This window comes from Siphateles boraxobius, unplaced genomic scaffold (genome assembly GCF_051911475.1).
Source record: "Siphateles boraxobius isolate OS27281-9 unplaced genomic scaffold, OSU_SipBor_1 54, whole genome shotgun sequence".
NCBI classification, from domain to species: Eukaryota; Metazoa; Chordata; class Actinopteri; order Cypriniformes; family Leuciscidae; genus Siphateles; species Siphateles boraxobius.
In genome coordinates, this window is record NW_027509180.1 from 3,623,779 (window position 1) to 3,650,171 (window position 26,393).

A 26,393-nucleotide genomic window follows, 5' to 3' on the forward strand; every position below is an offset into this window, starting at 1 on the left:
AGTAGTCGAAGTAGTAGTAGACGTAGTGGTAGTAGTAGTAGACGTAGTGTAGTAGTAGTAGTAGTCGAAGTAGTAGTAGTAGTAGTAGACGTAGTGGTAGTAGTAGTAGTCGAAGTAGTAGTAGTAGTAGACGTAGTGGTAGTAGTAGTAGTAGTAGTAGACGTAGACGTAGTGGTAGTAGTCGAAGTAGTAGTAAGTAGTAGACATAGTGGTAGTAGTAGTAGTAGTAGTAGTCGAAGTAGTAGTAGTAATAGACGTAGTGGTAGTAGTAGTAGTAGTAGTAGTAGTTGTAGTAGTAGTAGTAGACGTAGTGGTAGTAGTAGTAGTCGAAGTAGTAGTAAGTAGTAGACGTAGTGGTAGTAGTAGTAGACGTAGTGGTAGTAGTAGTAGTAGTTGTAGTAGTAGTAGACATAGTGGTAGTAGTAGTAGTCGAAGTAGTAGTAAGTAGTAGACGTAGTGGTAGTAGTAGTAGACGTAGTGGTAGTAGTAAAGTTCCTCACCGCATGCTGCTATACATGTCATTCATCTTCATCTAATCATTCTTTTTGTTTTTGCTCTTCTGATGATTTTCAGAAATCACTTTCTGCAAATTGTGTAGTTGTGCATATATGACCCAGCACCCAAAATACTATCAAAACACTCTAAACCAGCCTCCATTCTTTGTGAAAGATGGATAAAAAGGCGCACATGAAACAAAAACCTTGAAAAATTGCTATACGATCTGGCCAAATCACAGAGATGCCGATTCGACAAAACCTTAACAAAAACATTTTTGCGATGAACTTTGCAATTTATACGCACAAACTGGGTGCCGGTGCGGTGAGACGTAGGCTACATGCTCGGGCAGATTCGGCTTGAATTCGTTCATCCTCGGATGCTGCGCCGTGTGCGCTGTTACAAAAAAAGCTGTGCACACAGCCAAGCGAAATGAGATCTTGCCGGTCTTGCGCACCTTTGCGCTCGTGCGGACGCGTCGAGTATAACAAGGCTTTAGGGCCGTTACATAGTCAACGCATCGGTACGCATACGCGTCTGAAAGGCTACGCATCGCTACGCTTCGGCCGCCATTATGCGTCGACGCGTGGCCAAACGTGTCGTCCTAGTTTTTGATACGCGACGCACCAATGCACGCAATACTATGCGTTGTCGGTGGGGGCGACATTGCAAGTATTGTACATTAATTCAAGGATATTATGTTTACAGAAGGTGGTTTGAATACAATGGCGGGCGAAGAGGAAAATTATGCGAGCTTATACGTATACATCCGCATTTATATGACAGTTCATCGCAATTACACTCAAATAAAATGTCTCTCCTCGTCCAGGCTTCGCAGGGGAAGCACCAGAAACACAAACTCTCCATCCCTCTTCTTCGGTTTAAAGGGCGAACATACCATGGAACACACCAGCGCCTATCACTGCGCTGCCTTTGTTGCCGCCGATGTAAAACTATAGACAGTAAAAGAAAGTGTAAAATCAGCAATATTCACTCCTCTTCAGATGTCATTTTGATCTGAATATCACCCGACTCTACTACCCCCTGTTGCGTGAGGGTGTATTGCATATCACGCATCGCCCGTGATGCTTGCATCCACTGTCTAGACTATGAAAGGGAGCGCGTCGTTCACGTTGCTCGCGTTGACTATGTAACGGCCCTTACTCCATGTGTCAGTGCGCGCTCTGATCGGTAAAGGGGGACAGACCTCTCCCGAATCATCTCCAGCAGTAGAAGCCTCCGAAGCACCACTAACTCCGCCTCCGTTTCCCTCGTAAGCTGATATTAGTATTTAAACATTCTCTATGTTAAAAAATGGTTGTAAAAAATATTTTAATAACACGGTTTTGGCGGTTATAGAGTTCTAATGACGGTGTTCAACTATAACCGTCGGTCTCACGGTTATATAATAACCGTCACACCCCTAGCGCTGACAACACACGAGTGTGTGCCCGAACTGTATGTTTATGCGTTTGAGTGGAAGAGAGCAGACTAGAATGAGATGTTCTTTTCCACAATAACTAATACATGCATAATACAAAATAAAACGTAATTTTGTGGCAACAGACTTGGAAATAATTGGTCGTTTTTATCCTATTGTTTACTATATTTATGCCAGAGTCGTTATGGGTTTCTGATCTGTAGTCAGTTAAGACGTTTTAAATAACTGAAATAATTTGGCAAAGTGATGTGGAACTGTGATGCGGTCCTGAAACTACTTTAGAACATTCCATTGAACATTCGTCAACCAATCAGAATCAAGCATTCGTAGTATAACTCTAATTTAATTATAAATAATAATTAATTTATAATTAAAATTGTAATTTGAGATCTCTAATTAGGATTATGACTATTACAAAATCAATTATAGATATCTTTAAGTATAATTTCTACTAGTAAAAGTCTACTAGTCACTCTGTCACAATATAACCAGGCTGAAGACCAGGATACAATCCACAGAGTTTAAGGCAATTCCACAGACTAATAGAAGTTCAGGAACTTAGGAAAAGTCTTCAGACAGAAATATCACCTTAAACTATAATAGAACGCAGGAAGTCCATTCTTGAAATGTCTCTTAAGGATAACTCACAGAAGATACAAGAGGTCCTCTTTCTCGGACAGTCAACAGAACATAACTCACTGAAGATAATTGATTCACAGAAGAAGAGTGAAGTCCTCTCAAACGATCCACTGAATATAACTCACAGAAGTAGAGTGAAGTCCTCTCAAACGATCCACTGAATAGAACTCACAGAAGTAGAGTGAAGTCCTCTCTCAAACGAACCACTGAATATAACTCACAGAAGAAGAGTGATGTCCTCTCTCGGACGATCCTCATCATATAACTCACAGAAGAAGAGTGAAGTCCTCTCTCGGACGATCCTCATCATATAACCCACAGAAGAAGAGTGAAGTCCTCTCTCGGACGATCCTCATCATATAACCCACAGAAGAAGAGTGAAGTCCTCTCTCGGACGATCCACTGAATATAACTCACAGAAGAAGAGTGATGTCCTCTCTCGGACGATCCTCATCATATAACTCACAGAAGAAGAGTGAAGTCCTCTCTCGGACGATCCTCATCATATAACTCACAGAAGAAGAGTGAAGTCCTCTCTCAAACGATCCACTGAATATAACTCACAGAAGAAGAGTGATGTCCTATCTCGGACGATCCTCATCATATAACTCACAGAAGAAGAGTGAAGTCCTCTCTCGGACGATACTCATCATATAACTCACAGAAGAAGAGTGAAGTCCTCTCTCGGACGATCCTCATAATGTCTTACTGATAACACAAGGATCCACCTCGCTAGCAACACAACAGACACTAGCCCTGCACAAGAACTTTAAAAGGCACAAGGGAACAGAATAATGTGTAACATATAATACCCAGCAGTGAGGGAGTGAGAGCAAACAGAATATAAAGGCTGGTGATGAGATGATTATGACGTGATAGAGATCAGGTGTGGTGATGAGGGAATCGAGTGCAGGTGAGGATCCAGGGGAATGCTGGGAAATGTAGTGCGGGACAGGACCGGAAAACCAGAGGAACCGTGACAGAACTCCCCCCTCCCCGGAGGCGCGTCCTCGCGCCTAAACAACAGAAGGGAGGAGAGAGTCAGGGAGAGGTCATAGTGAAAACTAGGGTGGAACCAGGATGGAGCCGGGGAGAAGCCAGAGAGGAGTAGATTGTGTGGTCGACCAGGGCGGACGTGACTTTCAGGTGACCGGGGTGGAGGCTTTCTCTCGGGTGGAGACCCTATTTCGGAAGGCCAGGGCGGAGAGAGTCGAGTGGTCAGCCATGGTGGAGTAGGCCGAGTGACCGCCCACGGAGGAGCAGGTTCTAAATAGGGTTGGTCAGGGTCGATGATTTGCTCCGACTTGGCTGGGCAGAAGATTTGCTCCGACTTGGCTGGGCCGACGAGAGGTAATAGTTTAACTGTGCAGAGGACTGTCTTGAGTTTGATTTCGACTGGACTGACAGTTGGCACGAGTTTACCTTGGTAGACCGTCGTCACAGACTCGTCTGGGCAACTCTTAGCATTCGGTCGGACTTGACTCGTATTCGACTGGGTAGACAAACGACTCAACTTGACTGGGCAAATTAATTGAACTGGCTCTTCTGTGCAAAAGAATTGAACTGATACGACGGGGCTAATACATTGAGCTGGTTCATCGGAGCAGACGATGACTTTAATGTGGACTAGGCTTGGACCTTGATTGGGACCTTGACTGACTGAGCATACGAATAGCTCTGGTTCGAAGACGGGCTCTGGCTCTTGCTCGGAGACGGGCTCTGTACTGGACTGGACCAGCGGCGAAGGCGGCTCAGGACTGGACGAGAGCAGCGGCGAAGAGGGACCTGAGGTGGGCGGAACCAACGGCGAAGAGAGCTCCGAGCTTGGCGGGACCAGCGGCGAAGAGAGTTGCGAGATGGGCGGGACCAGCGGTGAAGAGGGCTCGGCTGGGCTGGACGGAACCAGCGGTGAAGAGGGCTCGGCTGGGCTGGACGGAACCAGCGGTGAACAGGTCTTTGGCTGGACGGTCCCCGGCCGGACGGTCTCTGGCTGGACGTGGCTGACGTGAAGCTCTGGCTGGACGTGGCTGACGTGAAGCTCTGGCTGGACGTGGCTGACGTGAAGCTCTGGCTGGACGTGGCTGACGTGAAGCTCTGGCTGGACGTGGCTGACGTGAAGCTCTGGCTGGACGTGGCTGACGTGAAGCTCTGGCTGGACGTGGCTGACGTGAAGCTCTGGCTGGACGTGGCTGACGTGAAGCTCTGGCTGGACGTGGCTGACGTGGCTGGACGTAACCAGCAGGGCAGGCTCGGCTGGACTGGGCGGAACCAGCATGGAAGTGGGCTTTGAGCTGGGTTCATGGGCTGTATCGGATGTGTGTGCTGCCCATACACACAAAACAGCCATGGACCCCACAATGAGCACAGTATCTTCCAGAGAAGCATGGACGGTCTCTGGCTCTGGACTGGCAAGAAGTGCAGGCCTGAGAGCTCCACGGACGGACATCAAAGCGGGGTCAGATAACTTGGACATCATGTTGGCACTATTTGAAACGAGATTACGTGCTCGGGGCCATGCACTGAGTCCAGGACGAATTAGGGGTTCTTGCTCAAAGGGCTGTGCTTTAAGCGACTGAGCAAACTCGGCATGGAAACTTTTGGTAAAGTAACTCAAATTCTGGAAAATAGAAGCATCTGAAACCAACAGATTTTGTGCCCACCTCTGGGCATGGCCAGTAAGAAGGGAGAGAATGAAGGCAATCTTACTTGTGTCAGAAGTGAAATGAGTTGAGTTTACCACAAAGTAAAGTTCACAATAGAAGAGGAAGTCCCTGCTATCATCTTCCCCCGAATATGTAGCCGGTAATGCCATGGGACTGAAGTAAGCAGAAGGAAGAACACTAGTGACGATGTCTTGCATCAACTGAGGTGCCACGGTGGAAGCAGCAGTATCCATAATTGACTGAAAAGCGTTGGTAGCGCAAGTAGAGGAAGTGGGTGGAGCTTGCCTTGAGGTGGCTGGTATTCTGTCACAATATAACCAGGCTGAAGACCAGGATACAATTCACAGAGTTTATTTAAGGCAATTCCACAGACTAATAGAAGTTCAGGAACTTAGGAAAAGTCTTCAGACAGAAATATCACCTTAAACTATAATAGAACGCAGGAAGTCCATTCTTGAAATGTCTCTTAAGGATAACTCACAGAAGATACAAGAGGTCCTCTTTCTCGGACAGTCAACAGAACATAACTCACTGAAGATAATTGATTCACAGAAGAAGAGTGAAGTCCTCTCAAACGATCCACTGAATATAACTCACAGAAGTAGAGTGAAGTCCTCTCTCAAACGATCCACTGAATATAACTCACAGAAGAAGAGTGAAGTCCTCTCTCGGACGATCCTCATCATATAACTCACAGAAGAAGAGTGAAGTCCTCTCTCAAACGATCCACTGAATATAACTCACAGAAGAAGAGTGATGTCCTCTCTCGGACGATCCTCATCATATAACTCACAGAAGAAGAGTGAAGTCCTCTCTCGGACGATCCTCATCATATAACTCACAGAAGAAGAGTGAAGTCCTCTCTCGGACGATCCTCATCATATAACCCACAGAAGAAGAGTGAAGTCCTCTCTCGGACGATCCTCATCATATAACCCACAGAAGAAGAGTGAAGTCCTCACGATCCACTGAATATAACTCACAGAAGAAGAGTGATGTCCTCTCGGACGATCCTCATCATATAACTCACAGAAGTAGAGTGAAGTCCTCTCTCGGACGATCCTCATCATATAACTCACAGAAGAAGAGTGAAGTCCTCTCTCAAACGATCCACTGAATATAACTCACAGAAGAAGAGTGATGTCCTCTCTCGGACGATCCTCATCATATAACTCACAGAAGAAGAGTGAAGTCCTCTCTCGGACGATCCTCATCATATAACTCACAGAAGAAGAGTGAAGTCCTCTCTCGGACGATACTCATCATATAACTCACAGAAGAAGAGTGAAGTCCTCTCTCGGACGATCCTCATAATGTCTTACTGATAACACAAGGATCCACCTCGCTAGCAACACAACAGACACTAGCCCTGCACAAGAACTTTAAAAGGCACAAGGGAACAGAATAATGTGTAACATATAATACCCAGCAGTGAGGGAGTGAGAGCAAACAGAATATAAAGGCTGGTGATGAGATGATTATGACGTGATAGAGATCAGGGGCCGTATTCACAAAGAATTTTAAGGCTAAAAGTAGCTCCTAACTGGCGAATTTAGTAGCAACTCCTAAAAATAATGGGCGTGTCACTCCTAACTTTAGGACTCCTAATTTTTTTCACTAAAAGTAATTCACGAAGCATTTTAGCCCTAAAAGTAGCACCTAAGTCTGGGACAGCTTAAAAGAAGTCGAGAGGACTCCTAACTCACTAAGACCTATTCACAAAGGATTGTAGCGCATATCACCGCCTCGCAGTCGTCCGGGGTCCGCCACACAAGCGGGAATGCTGCATTGATCTGCAAACAAATCTTCTCCTATGTCTCACGCTTAGTTTTACTTGATATCCCAGTGTCGAATTTCCCTTTTATTTTTATTTTTTTATTTTTTCAGCACCAACTGGGCCAGCAGCAGTAACTGATCCTGCGTCCAGTTGGGCTTTCTTTTTCGTTTTGGCGAGTTCATAATCCACCGTCATTCAACTATTACATTACTTCAATAGGAGCAACATTTACTTGCTTTAAGTAGTCTATTTAGGCTATGGAAGCTTGTTTCCGCCACAGAATGAAAAATAAAAAAGCTAATTGCGACTTTTTATCTCACAACTGCGACTTTATTTCTCACAATTCTGACTTCATATCTCGCAATGAGATAAAAAAGTCGCAATTATTTTAATTTATTTTTATTCAGTGGCGGAAACAAGCTTCTATACTAATAGGATGTCAATTAACCAAGCAAGTGTTAATGCAAGTGTCGTTTTTCATTATTAGGCAAGTGGCGGTTTCATTAGGGTATTAGGCTACCTTAATTTAATTGAATTCACCACTTTTCTCTCTCTTTCTGCCTTTTTAGAATTACACTTCACTGGGGCCTGCACAAACATGTCATTATATATGCATTTCGATGACATTACTATTATTATTTTGTGTAGGACACAGACATATTTAGATGTCGTAATTCCATGATTTGTTGCGTCTGTGTTATGTTCCGCATGATGGCCCTGTCATCTAACAACCAATCACCGTGATCATTGCGAGGAAACTCGTGCATGAGAATTGACGTCATCCATAGCAACGAAGACTCACTCTTAGTTTAGGAGTTGTAATTTTTCCTTACTAAGAGTAGGTCTGAAAGGCGTTGTGAATAACTTTTAAGAGAAAACTCCTAGCTAAAATATTTTAATGGGATTTAGGAGTACTCCTAGTGGTAAAATAAAATTCTTTGTGAATACGGCCCCAGGTGTGGTGATGAGGGAATCGAGTGCAGGTGAGGATCCAGGGGAATGCTGGGAAATGTAGTGCGGGACAGGACCGGAAAACCAGAGGAACCGTGACACACTCATTTGAAGATATCTGGAAATATTTTTTCCAATGATGTCAATGGGAGAATATGACTTGTTAAAATAACATTGTAGATTTCTTACTTCCAATTATGACCAGTCAAATTTTTAGGATACTGTATCTGGAATTGAAATTTTGACTAGTCTAGTACAACCATGGCAGTAACGTGCGGTGAAATCTTGTCATGGGTAGGCTGTGACCTATCAATGTGGAATATATGTTCATATATTCATTCAATGTAGCAACCCAAGTTCATATCAGGCATCATCTCATCGCTGCCTGCATACAGCAAAGTCAGTCATATGTGAGGCTAATGCACAATCAAATCTAATAATCAAATGAATGGACACATCTATCTTATGACTTATACAACAAACAAATGTTTTGTGCGGGACACAGTAAGAGAGGGAGGCGGCGTGTTGTCAGCGAACCGACAAGCAGCCTAGTCATTCCTTCAAAATGCGCAAACGCGCACAGACAGCCACATACACACTATTGGTCTGGTCACTCTGGTGACGGCGCACCAGGATTTGAATAGGCTACAGTCAGAAAACATTGTGTCAGTACAACTTTACAGTACAAAAACAGCTTAAATGCGCTCCTACAAACTGCGCAAGGCGCACACACCGACACGCAATGAGCGTCTGGCGACGGCGCACCAGGATTAAAAAAAGAGAACTACAAAACAGCATTTTAACCCTTACGAAATGCACCATAATCGCACAGATAGACCTACAGTACAAATATGGCAGAGGTGACGGCGCACCAGGGTATGGAAGAGAGAACATTTTGGTGTCAGCGCACAGCAGGCCTATAACTGTTAGCCCACCATCAGACAACAAACACAAGCCAATATAAGGGTTTTAAAAATAATAAATAAATGAATAAAGTACGCTTTAAGGGGGGTGCTTACTTTTATTTGTAGACGAAACTCCTTTTCCTCGATTTACTGAAGCCTATAAAACGCATTTGCAGCTGCACAGCTAACGTTAGCACAGTGAGCGTATGGCTCGCTCATAGGCTGTGCTGCGGCAACTGCACATCCAATGGCGCGGGCGCCTCTGACGTGAATGGAGCAGAACAGACTTTCCTCCTGGCTCTTATTTCCATTGAAAAGGAGACACTCGTGAAATTGAGAAACACACCCAACAAAGAGGACTTTTACAACAAAGTAATTGACATCTTTGTCCAGAGGGATAGACGCATGGACTTTCCCGTTAGCGACCACAGCTCTTTTTCTTCATAGGACGCTTCCAACGCTAGGCGCCGCTAGATGCTAAGTAGCTTGAAGCGCGGAGTCAGTGAGAGCTAGTGGATCACGTGACATGAAGCACGCTCGGTCTCTGCCTCAATGTTGATAATTCAAGACAGCACGAGAACTGACTGCGCATGCGCAAATCTACGTAAACTACGTTCTATGGACCAAAGAGGCACTGCTAACCTCCGCCTCAATGGCCATGGCCTTGAATTTTCTGCATGAAACAATGATTTTTAGGAGCAAACAATGGCAAAAGGAGTATATTATATGTGTATTCCTGAAAAATTGTGTTACAAAAATTAATATTTGGAATAAAATAAATGCAATTAATAATGTGGTGAATTAATAAAGCTCTTGGAATTAATAAATGTAATGTCAACATTTCCTTTGGTGAGGCACTGCCTACCCTGCCTACCCTGACTGCACGTCCCTGAACCATGGCTATTTAATGCTAAAACAATATGCCATCGTAAGGGAAGACTCGATCGAGTGGCCACGTCATCGGGATAGTGACGACACAGTTGGCTGATGACACTACGATGTTCTTAAAAGATGAAAAGCATGCGTTTTTATTATCAATAAACTGACTTCTATTAAACATCGTATACATTTTAAAATATTGCTGATTACTTAAAAAGCACTAAATGGTTTAGCTCCGCAGTACTTGAGTGAGCTCTTAACCCATTATAGTCCTTTACATCTATTGCGATCTCAAAATTCTGGCCAGTTGATAATACCTACAATATCAAAATCAACTGCTGGCGGTAGATCCTTTTCCTACTTGGCACCAAAACTTTGGAACAATCTTCCTAACATTGTCCGGGAAGCAGACACAGTCTGTCAGTTCAAATCTAGACTAAAAACACATCTCTTTGGCTTAGCATTATCATAACACATTATAGATTGCTATAATTCAATGTTAGGCTGCATAGTTTAGATCAGCAGGAACCGGGAACACTTCCCTCAAATCCTGATGTACTCGTTACATCATAAGAAGGATGGCGTCTACGCTAATATTAGTCTCTCTGTTTATCCCGAGGTTTACCACAAACCACCGGATCCAGGCCGTATCCAGATCAGAGGAAGATCACGATGACAACGCATCCCTGAAGTGCCAGCCTCATCAACACTGTGAAGGCCTCATGGACACCTCAACAAACTCATCTCCATACCGGCGTGATGACTCCGACCCCTAACCAGATGAACTGGATAAATATTGTGAAAGTTCTGATCCAATCTGACTTCTGACCTATTATGCCGCCTAAATCATAATCATGCACTGTTCGTTTGTTGGCCAAAGGAGGACTGGCCCCCCGACTGAGCATGGGTTCTCCCAAGGTTTTTTTCTCCACTCGTTCACCTGATGGAGTTTTGGTTCCTTGCCACTGTCGCCTTTTTTTGCCTTTATTCGCCATTGGCTTTTGGCTTGCTTAGTTGGGGACATTAAACATTTAAATTTGAATTTAACAATACTATTACAACTTTACTTTCCTGTTATCTCTGTAAAGCTGCTTTGAAACAATTTGTATTGTAAAAGCGCTATATAAATAAAGGTGACTTGACTTGACTTGACTTCTATGTTATAACAAAGTCTGCCTCTCGGGCATTGATTGTAAGTTGTTCAAGCAGAAAAGACCACAGAGAAATCTTCTGTCCAATTGTATGTACAGTATGTTAAAGTGCTTATAATTTAGATAAGATTCGACTCACCTGAGAATAAAAAAAAGTTTGGGTGTCAAATTTCCCACGCAAAACAAGACTATCACATGAATCGCATGAGCTCAAGCTGTTCAAGCACACTGCAAAAAAAACAAAAAAAAACAAGGGAAGCTTATAGAAACATGGCTGCAATAATAAGGGTGTTCGTTCAATACACTTTATTCACTATGATATTTCTGTCAAGAGTAATTTAAAGAATGAATGAAGTGTGTGTTTGTGCTGGTGTTTTCCACAAGAGGACAGTAAAACTATCTGAAATACTGATGATACCAGAAAAACTGTACATTAACAAACAATGAACAAAACTGTATTCGTATTAACTAACTTTACCAAAGATAAAATTATGTAAGAAATATATTGTTCATTGCGAGTTAATATTCCAACTAGTGTTAACAAATGACACCGTATTGCAAATTTTGTGAATTACAAACATAGTGAATGTAAAAAGGTGAAAAAAAACAACAACAAAAAAACATGATCAAAACATCTGATCTGTGCATTAAGACTTGCAGTGTAAACTAAGTGGTTTCTCCACTGCGTGGATCTTCATGTGTTTCTCCAGGTGAGTTTTAATAGAGAAACTCTTCCCGCACTGATCACACGTGTGCGGCTTCTCTCCAGTGTGGATCCTCTCGTGTCTTTTCAGATATGATGACTGACTGAATCTCTTGTCACAGTGTGAACACTTGTAAGGTTTTTTTACAGTGTGAATTCTCTGGTGCCGTTTTAAATGGCTCACTAAAATAAAAGTCTTCTCACACTCAAAGCACATGTACTCTCTCACACTAGCGTGAGTTTTCTGATGTGTATATAAATATGACAGCAGTGAAAAACTCTTTCCACACACAGAACATGAATGTGGCTTCTCCTTCATATGAACTGCCAGGTGTCTCTTCAGTATTGATGTCGTAATAAATGTTTTTCCGCACTGATCACATGTGTACGTTTTTTCTCCGGTGTGAGTCCTCATATGAATCTTAATGTATGATGAATCTGTGAAACTCTTCCCGCACTGATCACACGTGTGCATCTCTCCAGTGTGGATCCTCTCATGTGTTTTCAGATGTCCTGACTGACTGAATCTCCTGTCACAGTGTGAACACTTGTAAGGTTTTTCTCCAGTGTGAATTCTCTGGTGTTGTTTTAAATGGCTCGCTGTAGTAAAAGTCTTCTCACACTCTAAGCACATGTACTCTCTCACACCAGTGTGAGTTTTCTCATGTCTATGTAAAGTGTAATGCTGTGAAAAACTCTTTCCACACACAGAACATGAATGTGGCTTCTCCTTCGTATGAACTGTCAGGTGTTTCTTCAGGTTTGATAGCTTAGGAAATGTTTTGCCGCAATGATCACATGTGAACGGCTTCTCTCCGGTGTGGATCATCATGTGACTCTTAAGGGATGATGATTGACTGAAACTCTTCTCGCACTGATCGCATGCGTGCGGCTTTTCTCCAGTGTGGATCCTCATGTGACGCTCAAGACTTTGTTTGGATGTGAAACTCTTTCCACACTGAGTGCAGGTGAAAGATTTCTTGGCTTGTCTTTTCTTTAAAAATGTCTTTTTGGTCTTTGAGCGACTCAAAGGATTTTCTCCAGGTTTGACATGATGTTCCTCCTCCACTTCACTCAGTTCTTCACTCTCCTCCTCCACTTCACTCAATTCTTCTCTCTCCTCCTTCACTTCACTCAGTTCTTCACTCTCCTCCTCCACTTCACTCAGTTCTTCACTCTCCTCCTTCACTTCACTCAGTTCTTCACTCTCCTCCTCCACTTCACTCAGTTCTTCACTCTCCTCCTCCACTTCACTCAGTTCTTCACTCTCCTCCTTCACTTCACTCAGTTCTTCACTCTCCTCCTTCACTTCACTCAGTTCTTCACTCTCCTCACTTTCTTCCATCAAGTCTGAAATGAAAGAAAAAAAGGTGTAATTTTCAGTACATGACAATCATTCTAAGAGAGGAATATGAAATGAGGATATAAGTAATGTAATAGACAACTGCTATTAAATATTATGATAATTTTGATAAATTATACCTGAAACCTAAAACATAATAAATGAATTCCATGCTTCTGTATTTATTTTACTAAAGACTTTAAAGGATAATTCCGGTATTTAGCACTTATAGTCTATTTTCTAATTTGTTTTGATTGAACTAGAGTGGTGGACACAGAAATGTTGACGATGGGTCCTGTCTCGACTTTTTGACTATTTTAGGATCGCCTCTGACCGCTTCAGAGTGGCTGTCTATGGGCATACTCAAACATGTCCTTAAAACAATACTTAACGCTCGTTTTCAAAACTGTGCAATTCACCGAGTGGTTAGTGGTGTTCGTTGATGATGATTAAAACAAATATATCGGCGCAATGTATGCTTTCAATCCATGTTATTTACTATAGTGGAACTATTTTTTCAGATACCTCACAACCGCGTATAAACTTCCGCTCGATATTTGAGTCCTGAAGGGTTAGCACACTCCCGACCACTTGATGGCGACAACCACTTTGCCGCTGTTGCTCTGCTCACGCTAGCCTTCTGAGAGACAGAGAACCAAGCGAAAAGACTTCAGACAAAAGTAAACAGACCCTTTCCGTTTCTGGCAGCGCAGAGTCCTACATCAGACATCAATGGTATTTTACAAAATGCCAAAAAAACACGACAGAAACTGTACTTCACTACGCTACTTGTTTTGGATCATCAACGAACACCACTAACCACTCGGTGAGTTGCACAGTTTTGAAAACGAGCGTTAAGTATTGTTTTAAGGACATGTTTGTGTATGCTCGTAGACAGCCACTCTGAAGCGGTCAGAGGCGATTCTAAAACAGTCAAAAAGTCGAGACAGGACCCATTGTCAAAATTTCTAAGTCCACCACTCTAGTTCATCAAACTAGAAAATCCCAGTAACTGAGCAGATTGTGAAATACTCAGACCGGCCCGTCTGGCACCAACAACCATGCCACGCTCAAATTTGCTTAAATCACCTTTCTTTCCCATTCTGACATTCAGTTTGGAGTTCAGGAGATTGTCTTGACCAGGACCACACCCCTAAATGCATTGAAGCAACTGCCATGTGATTGGTTGATTAGATAATTGCATTAATGAGAAATTGAACAGGTGTTCCTAATAATCATTTAGTTGAGTGTGTATATATATATATATATATATATATATATATATATATATATATATATATATATATATAATTAGCATGTGCTGTGAAGCCTTGCCGGTTAAAAATGTCATTCGCGCTGTTTCTAACGTGCGCTGTTCTGAATGCAAACACCCGAAGCGCACAAACATTGATTATGTCTAAAGTGAAAGCAATTGTTTGAGAGAAAATCGGGTCCTTGTCAAATGCGTGTATATTAGATGCGTGCAGGTCTTAAAGTGACAGTAGCCTAATGTGCTTCTTTTTTTTTTAAATTTGAAGAATACGATTTTCCAAAATACCCACTTTGCCATAATGAGGAAATTGATTGCCATATTGGAGTTGCCAGCATAAGATCAACTCAACAGACTTAGATGCTGGATCCACATTTGCTCCCTAAGGTCTGTTATGGACCATCAGTGACACTATTCTCACGGAGATGAGAAACTTGATATCACCGTCTACACAGAACCACGGTCTGCATCCCAATGTCCATGCTGTCCATCCTAAGTAATATGTGAGATTTAAATAAGTGTGTCTCAAAGCATTGTATGTTGAAAAGAGTATGCCAGAATTCCCCGTATGGTCTACTATTTCCGGTAGATTTTTGAAGTGTGGATCCGTGCACACTATAAAGGCTAATATTACCCACAACCCATTGCGATTTGGAGGAGGATTCGGTTCAGAACTACAAACACGAGTAAAGTGTTATAAAACTACAAAACATGGCGGATGTGTGCAACCGACAGAGGATAAAGGGGTTTGAGTGATTCATAATCACAGTTTAACCTGATAAAAAAATACTACCCATGTTCAATTAACCAACTTAATTGATATAAGTAGTGTAGAACATTATATAGAAACTGTGTCTATTCCTCGCTTAGTGAGGCCAAACAATAAATCTAGTGTAGGATCTAGCAAAAATCTTATTGTAATTAAACCAGAAAATCTAAATATCAGTGAACAAAAACAATTTCTAAAGCTAGGTCTTCTAAACATTAGATCGCTCACACCTAAGGCGGTTATTGTAAATGAAATGGTCACAGATAATAGTTTCGATGTACTTTGCCTTACTGAAACCTGGCTTAAACCAAATGATTATTTCGGTCTAAATGAGTCTACTCCACCAGGATACTGTTATAAGCATGAGCCCCGTCTGATCGGTCGTGGCGGCGGGGTTGCAACAATCTATAGAGATATTCTTAATGTTACTCAGAAAACAGGTCACAGGTTTAATTCGTTTGAAGTACTTGTGCTAAATGTTACGCTCTTAGATGCAAGAAACAAATCCATATTATCTCTAGCCTTGGCTACCCTATATAGACCTCCAGGGCCCTATGCTGATTTCCTAAAAGAGTTTGCATACTTTCTCTCAGATCTATTGGTCAATGTCGATAAAGCAATAATTGTTGGAGACTTTAACATACACGTAGATAATACAAATGATGCGTTAGGGACTGCGTTTACAGATTTATTAAACTCCTTTGGGGTCACGCAAAACGTCAGCGGTCCCACTCATCGTCTAAATCATACACTAGATTTAATTATATCATATGGAACCAATCCAACTGATATAAATATTATACCGCAAAGTGATGATCTCACTGATCATTACATGGTAACTTGTATAATACGTACTGCTGAAATTTGTCACGTTGCGCAACGTTATCGACCAGGCAGAACAATCCTTCCAACCACTATAGATAGATTCTCAAATAGCTTACCTGATCTATCTCAGCTGCGCAGTGCACCCAAACAAACAGATGAACTAGAGGAAATGACTAGCAGTTTGAGCACCATGTTCTCTAGTACACTAGATATTGTTGCACCAATTAGATTAAAAAAGGTAAGAGAGAAAACTAAAGCACCATGGTACAACAGTGCTACGCATGCAATCAAGAGAGAAACTCGTAACTTAGAGCGTAAATGGAAACAAACTAATTTAGAGGTCTTTAGAATCGCGTGGAAAGACAGTATGTCACGTTATAAAAAGGCTCTAAAAGCAGCAAGGGCTGAGCATCTCCGCAAACTAATAGAAAATAACCAAAATAATCCAAGGTTTTTATTCAACACCGTGGCTAGACTAACAAATAAACAAACATCACCAGAGCAAAATATTCCATTACAATATAGTAGTAATGATTTTATGAATTACTTCAATGAGAAAATAGAAAGCATCCGAAACACAATTGTAAATATACAATCCTCTATGATGTCTTATGATTCAGCCTCAATTATGGCCCCTCTAGAACAACTACACCGATTTACAACTATAGGACAGGAAGAGCTAAATAAACTTATCATTGCATCGAAACCAACAACATGTTTATTAGATCCAATACCCACTAAACTACTGAAAGAAGTGTTACCTGTAGTCGAAGAGCCTCTTCTTAATATTATTAACTCGTCTTTATTTTTAGGTCATGTTCCAAAAATATTCAAGCTGGCAGTAATAAAACCTCTCATTAAGAAACCGCAATTAGATCCAAATAACTTAGCAAATTACAGACCCATCTCAAATCTTCCATTTATGTCTAAAATACTAGAAAAAATTGTGTCCGCTCAATTGTGCTCTTTCTTACAAGAAAATGATATCTATGAAAAATTCCAGTCGGGATTCAGACCGCATCATAGCACAGAAACTGCGCTAGTTAAAATTACAAATGATTTACTTTTAGCTTCTGACCAAGGCTGTATCTCAATACTAGTTCTACTCGATCTAAGCGCTGCGTTCGACACTATCGATCATAAAATACTCCTGGATCGACTACAAAACTACACTGGTGTTCAGGGACAGGCATTAAGCTGGTTTAGATCTTACTTATCAGACCGTTACCATTTTGTCTGTCTAAATGGGGAAAAATCAAAGATAACGTCAGTAGACTATGGAGTGCCGCAAGGATCGGTGTTAGGCCCTCTGCTATTCTCAATATATATGCTGCCACTTGGTAATATTATAAGAAAACATGGAATTAATTTCCACTGTTATGCTGATGACACTCAATTATATATCTCATCACGACCAGATGAAAACACTAACTTATCTAAATTGACAGAGTGTCTAAATGATATAAAATGCTGGATGACGTGTAATTTCCTGCTATTAAATTCAGATAAAACGGAGGTACTACTTATTGGTCCAAAAAACTACCCACAAAATCCCTTACAATACAACTTTAATTTAGAAGGATGTCCTGTTACTTTGTCCACTACAGTAAAAGACCTGGGTGTTATACTAGACCGCAACTTGACTTTCGAAAATCATATTTCATATATTACAAGAACAGCCTTTTTCCACCTTAGAAACATTGCTAAGCTACGCAACATGCTATCTGTTTCTGATGCAGAAAAGTTAGTTCATACTTTCATGACCTCGAGACTAGATTACTGTAATGCTTTATTAGCTGGCTGTCCTACATCCTCAATTAACAAGCTACAGTTAGTGCAAAATGCAGCTGCTAGAGTTCTTACTAGATCAAGAAAATATGATCATATAACACCTATTTTATCATCTCTACACTGGTTACCTATTAAGTTACGTATCAATTACAAAGTATTCCTACTGACCTATAAAGCCCTAAATGGTTTAGCTCCTGTGTATTTAACAGACCTTCTATCGCCATACAATCCATCGCGCTCTTTAAGATCACTAAATTCGAGGCTTCTGGTCATTCCTAGGATATCTAAGTCCACTAAAGGAGGGAGGGCGTTCTCGCATTTAGCTCCTAAACTCTGGAATAGCCTTCCTGATATTGTACGAGCCTCAGACTCGCTGTCCCAGTTTAAAACTAGATTAAAGACGCATCTCTTTAACCAAGCATTCACTTAATGCTTAACCTTTGATACTGCTGAATCGGTTCGAATGCATTAACATTATGAACATCAGCTATGCTAATTATTTCCCATCTGCCTTTCTGCTGTTATCTCGGGACGCTAGTCCCGAGGTAAATAGCGTTCGTCAGCTCCAGTTTGTATCCAGCCTCTCACGGAGACTTCAGATGCCCCAACGCCTGTGAAGAGACGACTCGACGCCTGTGAAGAGACGACTCAAAGCCGGCGATATGTTATGCCATAAATTAATACTTGATTAACTAACTGTATTTTTCTATGTACATTTCCGAAATGCAATTTCTGTAAAGCTGCTTTGAGACAATGTGTATTGTGAAAAGCGCTATACAAATAAATTTGAATTGAATTGAATTGAATTATGTTTTATCTCCAATAGGTAGTAAATAGAATTAAAAGGAAATGTGGAGGATATTACCTGTGATAAGATGATCAGCAACAGAGGAGAACAAGAAGAGAACAAACTACGCTCAGTATTAAAGAAGCTTATCCCAGCGGACAACTCTCTATATCAGGAGGAGGTCTAGCAACGCTTTCATTTAAAGGCTCGTGAAGGGGCCAATTGACCCTTCGCATGGAGCTTGATTGACAGGTGATCTGACCAATCATACTTCGCCATCCGCCATTTTGTCCGACAAAGCAGTCAGGAGAGTTAGTAGATTGACATGGGAGGATTTGAACTTGAAAAACTGAATATACTGACACCTTTCCGCGGTTAAAACAACATTCCTTATGTTCATTCATGTTTATTTGATGCTATAAATGAACTACAAGTAAGAGATGATCGGTTCACGAGCAGCTTTAACTGAGGCTCTACAGCGATCTGTCACGACACATTAAAGAGCCACAAAACGGTATTTATTGTTTAAATTTCTTTTTAAAAATGACCAAATTTGAAAGGTGAGACTTTGTTAAATATGTTTAATATCAAAAGTAACCGAAAAGTAACCTGGTCTGTCCTGTCTGTCAGCGTATTGTCAGTCTACTCTCTGATCCGCGATGTATTTTTCACTGCGTGAGAACATGGTGTGTGTGCATGAGAGCGGCGTAGCTTGTCGGACATAGCGACAGTAACTAAGGGGGGCGGGTCTTTGCGAAAGGTCAATTGCGATGGGCGATAAAACTATATCACGATATGTTCTGCTATTTATTGCGATAATGATATCAAAGACTATATAAATATGGTGCCATTCGCCACTGTTTTTGGCTACATGTGATAGCAGCCTCAGAAACACAAGCAGTGATCTAAAGTAAAACGTACCCATCATCAAATAGGCTCCTATAATATATCAATAACATAAAAGAATTAAAAAAAAGTAAAAATCACAACACCAGCCCTTGCAGAAATGGAAAAAAATGCAGATGTACATTTCTTCTGTTAAAGCGCAGATAATGTTTAAATAGTGCAACTGTGCAGAAAAACATCACACAATAATAATTACACACAGTAATAAATTACAATTTACAATTACAAGTTTGAAATGTAAAAAACTAACAATAATACTGATAAGATAATAACAATATAGATCGCACTAAGGACTGATGAGCTTCTGGGTTCATGAATATTAATCACGTCGGCGTTCGCGCATTAGTTTCTGCTTGCTCAAAAAGGCTGATTAATTCCAAATAAACAAGCACGTCAATTCTTCGTGGTATAAGACTCTCTCGCTCTTTCTTTAAGTGTGTGAGAAACACTAGCGCTCTCAGCAAAGCGACAGCCAGGCGAGCGCATCACACTAGCGTTTACGTATGCGTCACATACACTGTGCATTCATTGAGAATAACTGAAATACCATTTTCTTTAACTGAAAATATATCTGTTTACCAGTTCCAGATTGTAGAGTAGTTCCTCAATTAGTGATAAACTCAAGCCTCAGCTTCATGTCCACTAGGTAATAATATATCGCCTATCCCTACTGAAGGCCCCAAGTTTCTCAAACCATCCTTTACTCACCATTTGTTGAAAACAAACAAAAAATCTGTACAATTTCATAGTTTAGGCTAACTGTGTATCTAAATCTGATAAAATGCTTGAATGTTTCTGACATGAATGTTCTTCAGCATCATGAATGAATGAAGAATAAACACCAACCTCTTTGTTCTTCAGGATCTTCAGTGTGTTTCATTCTGCAGGTTCTGGATCACTCGTGTTCTCACTGTCCTCTTTAATAAACTCAGTCTTTACAGATTTCAGCTCTTCCTGATGCTTTCATGCTCGTCTTCACTTGTAGCTGATGGGAATTCACAGCTTTAATTGGAGAATTGCTCTGGGAGATCTGCTGATCTGACAAAATAAAAAATAATATCAGTTCCTGAATTTGTTTTTATATTAAATATCACATCTAAGCATTTATGTCTGTCTTTCTGAAATAAAGTAACTGATGCAAATGTATAACTTAATTTATGGCAAACCAGAACACTATCCTGCTTTTTTCCATTACAATACAGGCAGATATCTAGAAATAAAAAATAATATAAACATCGTAATGTAATGTCTTCCAAATATTAACAATGGTCAGAAAAAAAAAAGTTGAAAGCATGGACACAGAAATAAACGTATATTTGTGAGCAGCAAATACAGTAATATTTGCATGTATATACTGTATATATTTATATATAATGTAGCCTATATTATATATAAATATAAATATTTATATAAATAACACATTTGTCTTAAATGTATACATGCATGTGTGTGTATTTATATATATATATATATAAAATAAGTATACACAGTGCACACACATATATTATGTAAACACAAACTTTTATTTTGGATGCGATTAATCACGATTAATCTTTTGACAGCCCTACTTTTTTATTTTATTGCACTCATGTTATTAGATCAAAACTTACAACGATCCTAAAAAACTTATTATAAGCTCAATGTGGCTTATGTGACATCATGCTCGCTGCTGCTGCATTAAATGTGTATTTCAGTAGGAAGACGCTAGAAAAGACGCACAAGTATCGCTGTGATCGATGAAAACAATACAGAAATGATTTTGCCGCTTAATCAAACTGTATAAAGTGTGTGTGATGGTTGTGTAAATATGAGAAATACCCAAATACCGTGAACTGCTCTCCTCACCTCAGAAGACTTCTTCTTCTTTCTTCTTCTTCATTGGCGGCTGGAATTAGCGCCATCTATTGTGGGTTTTGGATCAGAGACTCATTTTACTCCTTTTTTTAATGTGATCCATTAAGCAATTTAAAAAAAATTGCAATAAAGTAAAGAGATACCATGTTTATGTTTACTATTAACAAACCATTTTTTTCTGTGTTTTTTTAAAGAATTTAAAATGCATCTCACTACAATTAGGCCTACATCTTCAATAAATATGAAAGCAAGTGTTTGTAGCCTGTAAGAATTTTAATATTTACAATGTAATTGATTTATACCCTCATGTTCTTTATCGCTATCTTCTTTTTTTCTTTTATTTTTCAGTTTTCAGTTAATCACCGTTAACTGTATTCTGATGACAATGAAGACATTAATACATTTTGTATAGGCTACAAAGTTGTATATCTTACATTTATGTATATAACATTTTCCAAGAAGATAAATTAAATTTTCAAATATTTTTGAGCTGAAGTCACGAGATAATCCGAAACAACATTCAAATATGAAATTTAAATATTAAACCACTGGTACGTCTGAAATAAAAGGCAAAACAAAAGATGAACTATTTTAATATTACTGAAAATGTCCTCATAGCAATATCAATGATTGAAGCATCAGATCTGCTCTACAATACTTGATTTACACATGCAACTGTAAACACACAGACTTTATTTGTTTTTATTTTAGTAGAAGCAACTTTTTCCAGTTGAAGTTGACAATTTGTCAATTAAAGACAAATATTCATTTTTAAGGTAACCCCGGTAAAACAAACGATTACCAGTTAAACTAAAGGTTAGACTCGATTGCCTTTCAACTTACCAAAGATCCAGTGATTCATGGATATTGACATGCAGACAGGAAATACATGAAGCAAATTCCCAGTGATCACTTATATCAATGCTTTATATATATATATATATATATATATATATATATATATATATATATATATATATATATATATATATGAACCCCCGTAAGAAAAAATTGGAGCTTTTTAATGTTAAATTCATCAATCTGCTGCACTTTGAGAGTTAAAAATTAAGAGCTCCAACCCATAATCAGTGTGCAAATTGAACAAAGAAAAACTCAAAACTCTTTTAGCTGTGATATAGTGTCTGTCTGCATTACACTACTGCATAATAATAGTTATAATATAAATTAACAGATGTCAAATGTTAGTGTTTGCATCAAATAAAATGTAAAAGTGATTTTATATACATAGAAAACATAAATGTTGAAAATATCTTTTATGAAAAAAATGTCAAAACATAGGTTAAATAATGTTAGTGTAACAGATATATTTGTGTAAAAAATAAGCAACCTTGTTATTCTGACCTGTATTAAATATATACCTAAAGTATTTATAAAAGATTAAGTGATCATACTAAGTTCATTTAAATGATTAAAAATGTCTTGGTGACAAATGGGTAAAACTTAGTGGTTTGAAGAATAGTGGCAAAGTATAAAGATTTAAAATGACAATTAATGAGTATCTTTGCGCTGCACTATGATCCTTAAATACAGTGTTTTAGTGTGTCATCAAATGATTTTTGTTCTAAATGTTCTCAAACAATTGATGCTAATTCACACATTTTTATTTCTAATTCTAACATTGTTTTTATTTATTAAAAGGAGGGCAAATATCTAGAAAGTAGGACAGAACTGTAAGAAACATAAAAGTCATATTTGTAGCCAACAAATCCCCTCAGTCTGTTGACACCAATGAAATGAGCTTTAAGTGTCAATTTGCAGGAGATCTGAAGACATCAGCATAATAAATGAGGTGAAAACAGGAACTATTGTCATGAAATAAAGAGTGTTTTCAGCAGATCTGTTAATATTGATGATCCTCAGACTATCAACACTCATTCAACAAGACATTCAGGATCATCAGCAGATCATCTCACTTTATTCTGAGTGATTGCTGTTAGAAACACATTATTTAAGGCAGGATAGATGATAAAAGCCTGTAAAACTGCTATACTGAAAGGCAATGCTGCAATTTCTCACAAAATGACATGGATAAAACATCAAAAACACATTAATGACACTCAGCTTTATCAATCACTACACCAGCATATTATGCATAATATATGAATTGAAATACAGTTGGATTTTCTTTTATAGATACCTGGATTTTAATGAAGAAGCAGAATAATGTTAGGATTAGCAATTTTTTTTAAATTAAAATAATTATTAAATTGGCACCAGTTACTGTAGGATGAATAGATAGACAGACATAAATGCTTATTGAACAGGTTAAAGAATGACAAATATTTTTGCAACCTTTCATTTTCTATTTTGTGGGTATGTGAGTTTTATGTGAGTCTTGTATTGTTCAGTCATTTCACGGGTATTGTGAGAGTTGTTTGTTGTAAGTGCGCCCTCTATTGGACAGAGGCGAGAGTGGCGGTCATATACTGCATTTACGCGTTCGTTTCTCTGCATTCTACTTGACTGAGAGAGGTACGTGTTCACATCAGTGCGATGTAAGCTTGAAATATACCGGTTGTAACTTTAGCTGTAGTGCACATGGTAACTTGTACGTGTATTTTATGATGAGTGCACATACAGTTAGTTGAGATGTGTCGAGAACTGCTGTTTTGAGAGATTAAGAAATTGCTAGCCTCGACTTGTGTTTTGCTGTGTGCTAGCGCTCGCCATTCTCTCGTCTTGTGATGTAGCCCGCATGTTTCAGTTTAACTTTTTCTTATGTTAGGCTGATTCTGAATGGAGATTGAATCCTGAACTTTTGCTCTCTTTGAAATTGTACAGGTATGTAGGCTACTTCCAAGTCCTGGTTTAAAATATAATGTGTTCATTTAAAAGTTTTCGTGTATGGATTGGTGTTCAATGGCACTGAACAGCCCAGATGTAAAGCATGTACATTTTGCTTCATGCATGTTACTGTAAGTGTTAACTATTGAAAGGAAGATGGCTTATTTCATGTTGCATAGTGTTAATGTAAAACATGAACTTTATTACGTATAACGTTAAGACGTTATTACCCATAGTTAATAACAGAAATAACACGTAATATGACAGATGCATATGATATACACAAGCCTAATGCGATATGTTCATTTTTCATGGTAATTTTTCCGTATTTTATTTTCTGATTTTTGAATGCGATAAAATACTGAGTCTGCATTCTACTTGACTAAGAGAGACTGATTCTGATTGAAGATCGTCAGTGTCTTGTCATCAGTGCACTTTATTACTTTTATTAATATATTATATTCATTTATTATAAAAACAAACTCAGTAATTGATACTTTGATTTTGGCAGATCAGCTCCCCCAACTCTGGAATTCATCATCAGTGAAGCTCCTCCCACTGCAATCACATCATCAGTGAAGCTCCTCCCACTGCAATTACATAATCAGTGAAGCTCCTCCCACTGCAATTCCCCAATAAATGCTGTAAATTCCCATCAGCTGCAAGTGAAGACGAGCATCAGAGCATCAGGAAGAGCTGAAATCTGCAAAGACTGAGTTTATTAAAGAGGACAGTGAGAACACGAGTGATCCAGAACCTGCAGAATGAAACACACTGAAGATCCTGAAGAACAAAGAGGTTGGTGTTTATTCTTCATTCTTTCATGATGCTGAAGAACATTCATGTTAGAAACATTCAAGCACTTCATCACTTTTAGATAAACAGTTAAACTATGAAATGATACAGAATGTTCTGGGTTTTCTTCAACAAATAGTCAGTAAAGGAAGGTTTGTGACATTTTTATATTGATTATCAATATTAGATCAAGCTAAATACTATTTGAATTTATTTTATATCAGGTTTCCAATTTTCAACAACGTTACCAACATTTTAGTCATTTTCAGCATAGTTAAAACAATTATTATTTTTTAAGAATAATAAGTAAACACCAAGTTACTGATGAAGTTGTATTTGTCAAATATCATACAAGTTATTCATAGTTATAGAGATTCTTCTTTCACAATTTTAAGAAATGCCCTGTTTTTTTAAGAAAGAAAATCATGTCAGAAGTAACAGGGTTAAGTGAAACATGTAGGACACAGATAATGCTATTGTAAGGGGTATACAGTCAAAGACCCAGAACCAGATATGAAGAATGAAGACCCGGAGTCAGAATTACAAAAAATTAAAGAAAATATTTACTGAAGATAGTTTGCAGTTTCATCAGCAGAAGTCAGCTTCAATACTCGCACAGGAGTTCGTAGGCCGCCCCGCTTACAGTTACAAAGATCACAGCAGTTATACGATTTCCAAGGTCTAAGCTACGTCATTGCTTACAGGATGAATGATTCTCATTGGCTATGAAATAGATAAACACAGTAATTTTCCACACATATACAGATAGACTGAAGCATATCTCCATCGATTATACAGCTGAAGTTAGGCACGTCATGACCTTCCAGGTCGCAGATTTGGGTTGCTGGGCGCCAGCATGTCCAGAACAACAACTCAGTCAATCTCCAATAATGCCAGTGGTTCCTTAACCTGTAACCAAGAAGACTAACACATAGGCCTGTCACGATAACAAATTTTGCTGGACGATAAATTGTCCAAGAAATTATTGCGATAAACGATACTATTGATAATAAACGATAATATTGTCGTTCTGAGACCATTTTTATCTAAAATAATGATAATGGCATAATAAAGCAGGTACACCTTTTCAAAGATCAATAAACCTTTATTTCTAAAGACTATTTAAATGAACAAAACAACCAAAAGCAATAAAAGCAATGGACTCTCAGTCTCTGTTAACAAAAAATGCACTTACCAATGTGTGACTTCCGTTCACGCTGAGAATCATATGTACTCATATGTGCTCATGTACTGTGTGAGTATGCGTCTCATATGAGGATGTGCGCTAGTTTGTGTGTGTGTGTGCGCGCGTCTCATATGAGTATGTGCGCGGAGAGTTTGTGTGTGTGTGCTCCGTCTCATTGAGTTTGTGCGCGGGTTTGTGTGTGTGCGCGCTCGCGTTCATATGAGTATGTGCGTGGAGAGTTTGTGTGTGTGCCCGCGCGCGCGCGTCTCATGAGTGTGCGCGAGTTTGTGTGTGTGCGCGCGTGTCTCATATGTGCGTGGAGAGTTTGTGTGCGCGCACGTGTCTCATATGAGTAGGCTATGTGCCTGGAGAGTTTGTGTGCGCGCGCATCTCTTGTGTGTAGAGTTTGCGTGTATGTGCGTGAGCGACTTTAGGTGTGTCGTTGTGCATTTCATATGT

General features: G+C 39.5%; 4 protein-coding genes across 16 annotated transcripts in view; 2 read left to right on the forward strand and 2 right to left on the reverse strand.

Annotated features, from left to right (window-relative positions):
- LOC143714418 (uncharacterized) overlaps positions 1-26,393 on the forward strand; it is a 703,153-nt gene that overhangs the window by 241,000 nt on the left and 435,760 nt on the right. The window lies entirely within an intron of this gene.
- Positions 1-26,393, reverse strand: part of LOC143714414 (uncharacterized) — a 1,189,624-nt gene that overhangs the window by 176,393 nt on the left and 986,838 nt on the right. The window lies entirely within an intron of this gene.
- Positions 11,185-21,230, reverse strand: LOC143714440 (uncharacterized). 3 transcript variants are annotated; one of them, XM_077205642.1, is made up of 3 exons: positions 21,121-21,230; positions 20,141-20,327; positions 11,185-12,954 (listed from the first exon to the last, which is right to left on the reverse strand). In XM_077205642.1, the coding sequence occupies exons 2-3, from the start codon at positions 20,172-20,174 to the stop codon at positions 11,549-11,551; spliced, it is 1,440 nt and encodes a 479-aa protein (XP_077061757.1). In that variant the 5' UTR covers positions 20,175-20,327; positions 21,121-21,230; the 3' UTR covers positions 11,185-11,548. The 3 variants fall into 3 exon arrangements, with proteins under 3 accessions (XP_077061757.1, XP_077061755.1, XP_077061758.1); XM_077205640.1 differs by having other exon boundaries at positions 20,141-20,332; XM_077205643.1 differs by having other exon boundaries at positions 20,141-20,332; positions 21,140-21,171.
- LOC143714417 (uncharacterized) overlaps positions 23,620-26,393 on the forward strand; it is a 438,587-nt gene continuing 435,813 nt past the window's right edge. For 2 of the 6 annotated variants that reach the window (XM_077205573.1, XM_077205576.1), the window contains exons 1-3: positions 23,620-23,641; positions 23,895-23,950; positions 24,465-24,751. In XM_077205573.1, coding sequence (XP_077061688.1) covers positions 24,718-24,751 — 34 coding nt within the window. In that variant the 5' untranslated portion in view covers positions 23,620-23,641; positions 23,895-23,950; positions 24,465-24,717. Of the gene's footprint in view, positions 23,642-23,878; positions 23,951-24,464; positions 24,752-26,393 lie in introns of those variants that run through there. The other 4 variants (XM_077205574.1, XM_077205575.1, XM_077205571.1 and 1 more) reach the window with 2 other exon arrangements.

Bases quoted from the DNA above. Each gene is read 5' to 3' on its own strand.
- LOC143714440 (XM_077205642.1), bottom strand. From the start codon at position 20,174: ATGAAACACACTGAAGATCCTGAAGAACAAAGAG. The intron at 12,955-20,140 runs GTTGGTGTTTAT...CTTTCATTTCAG, and splicing joins AGATCCTGAAGAACAAAGAG to ACTTGATGGAAGAAAGTGAG.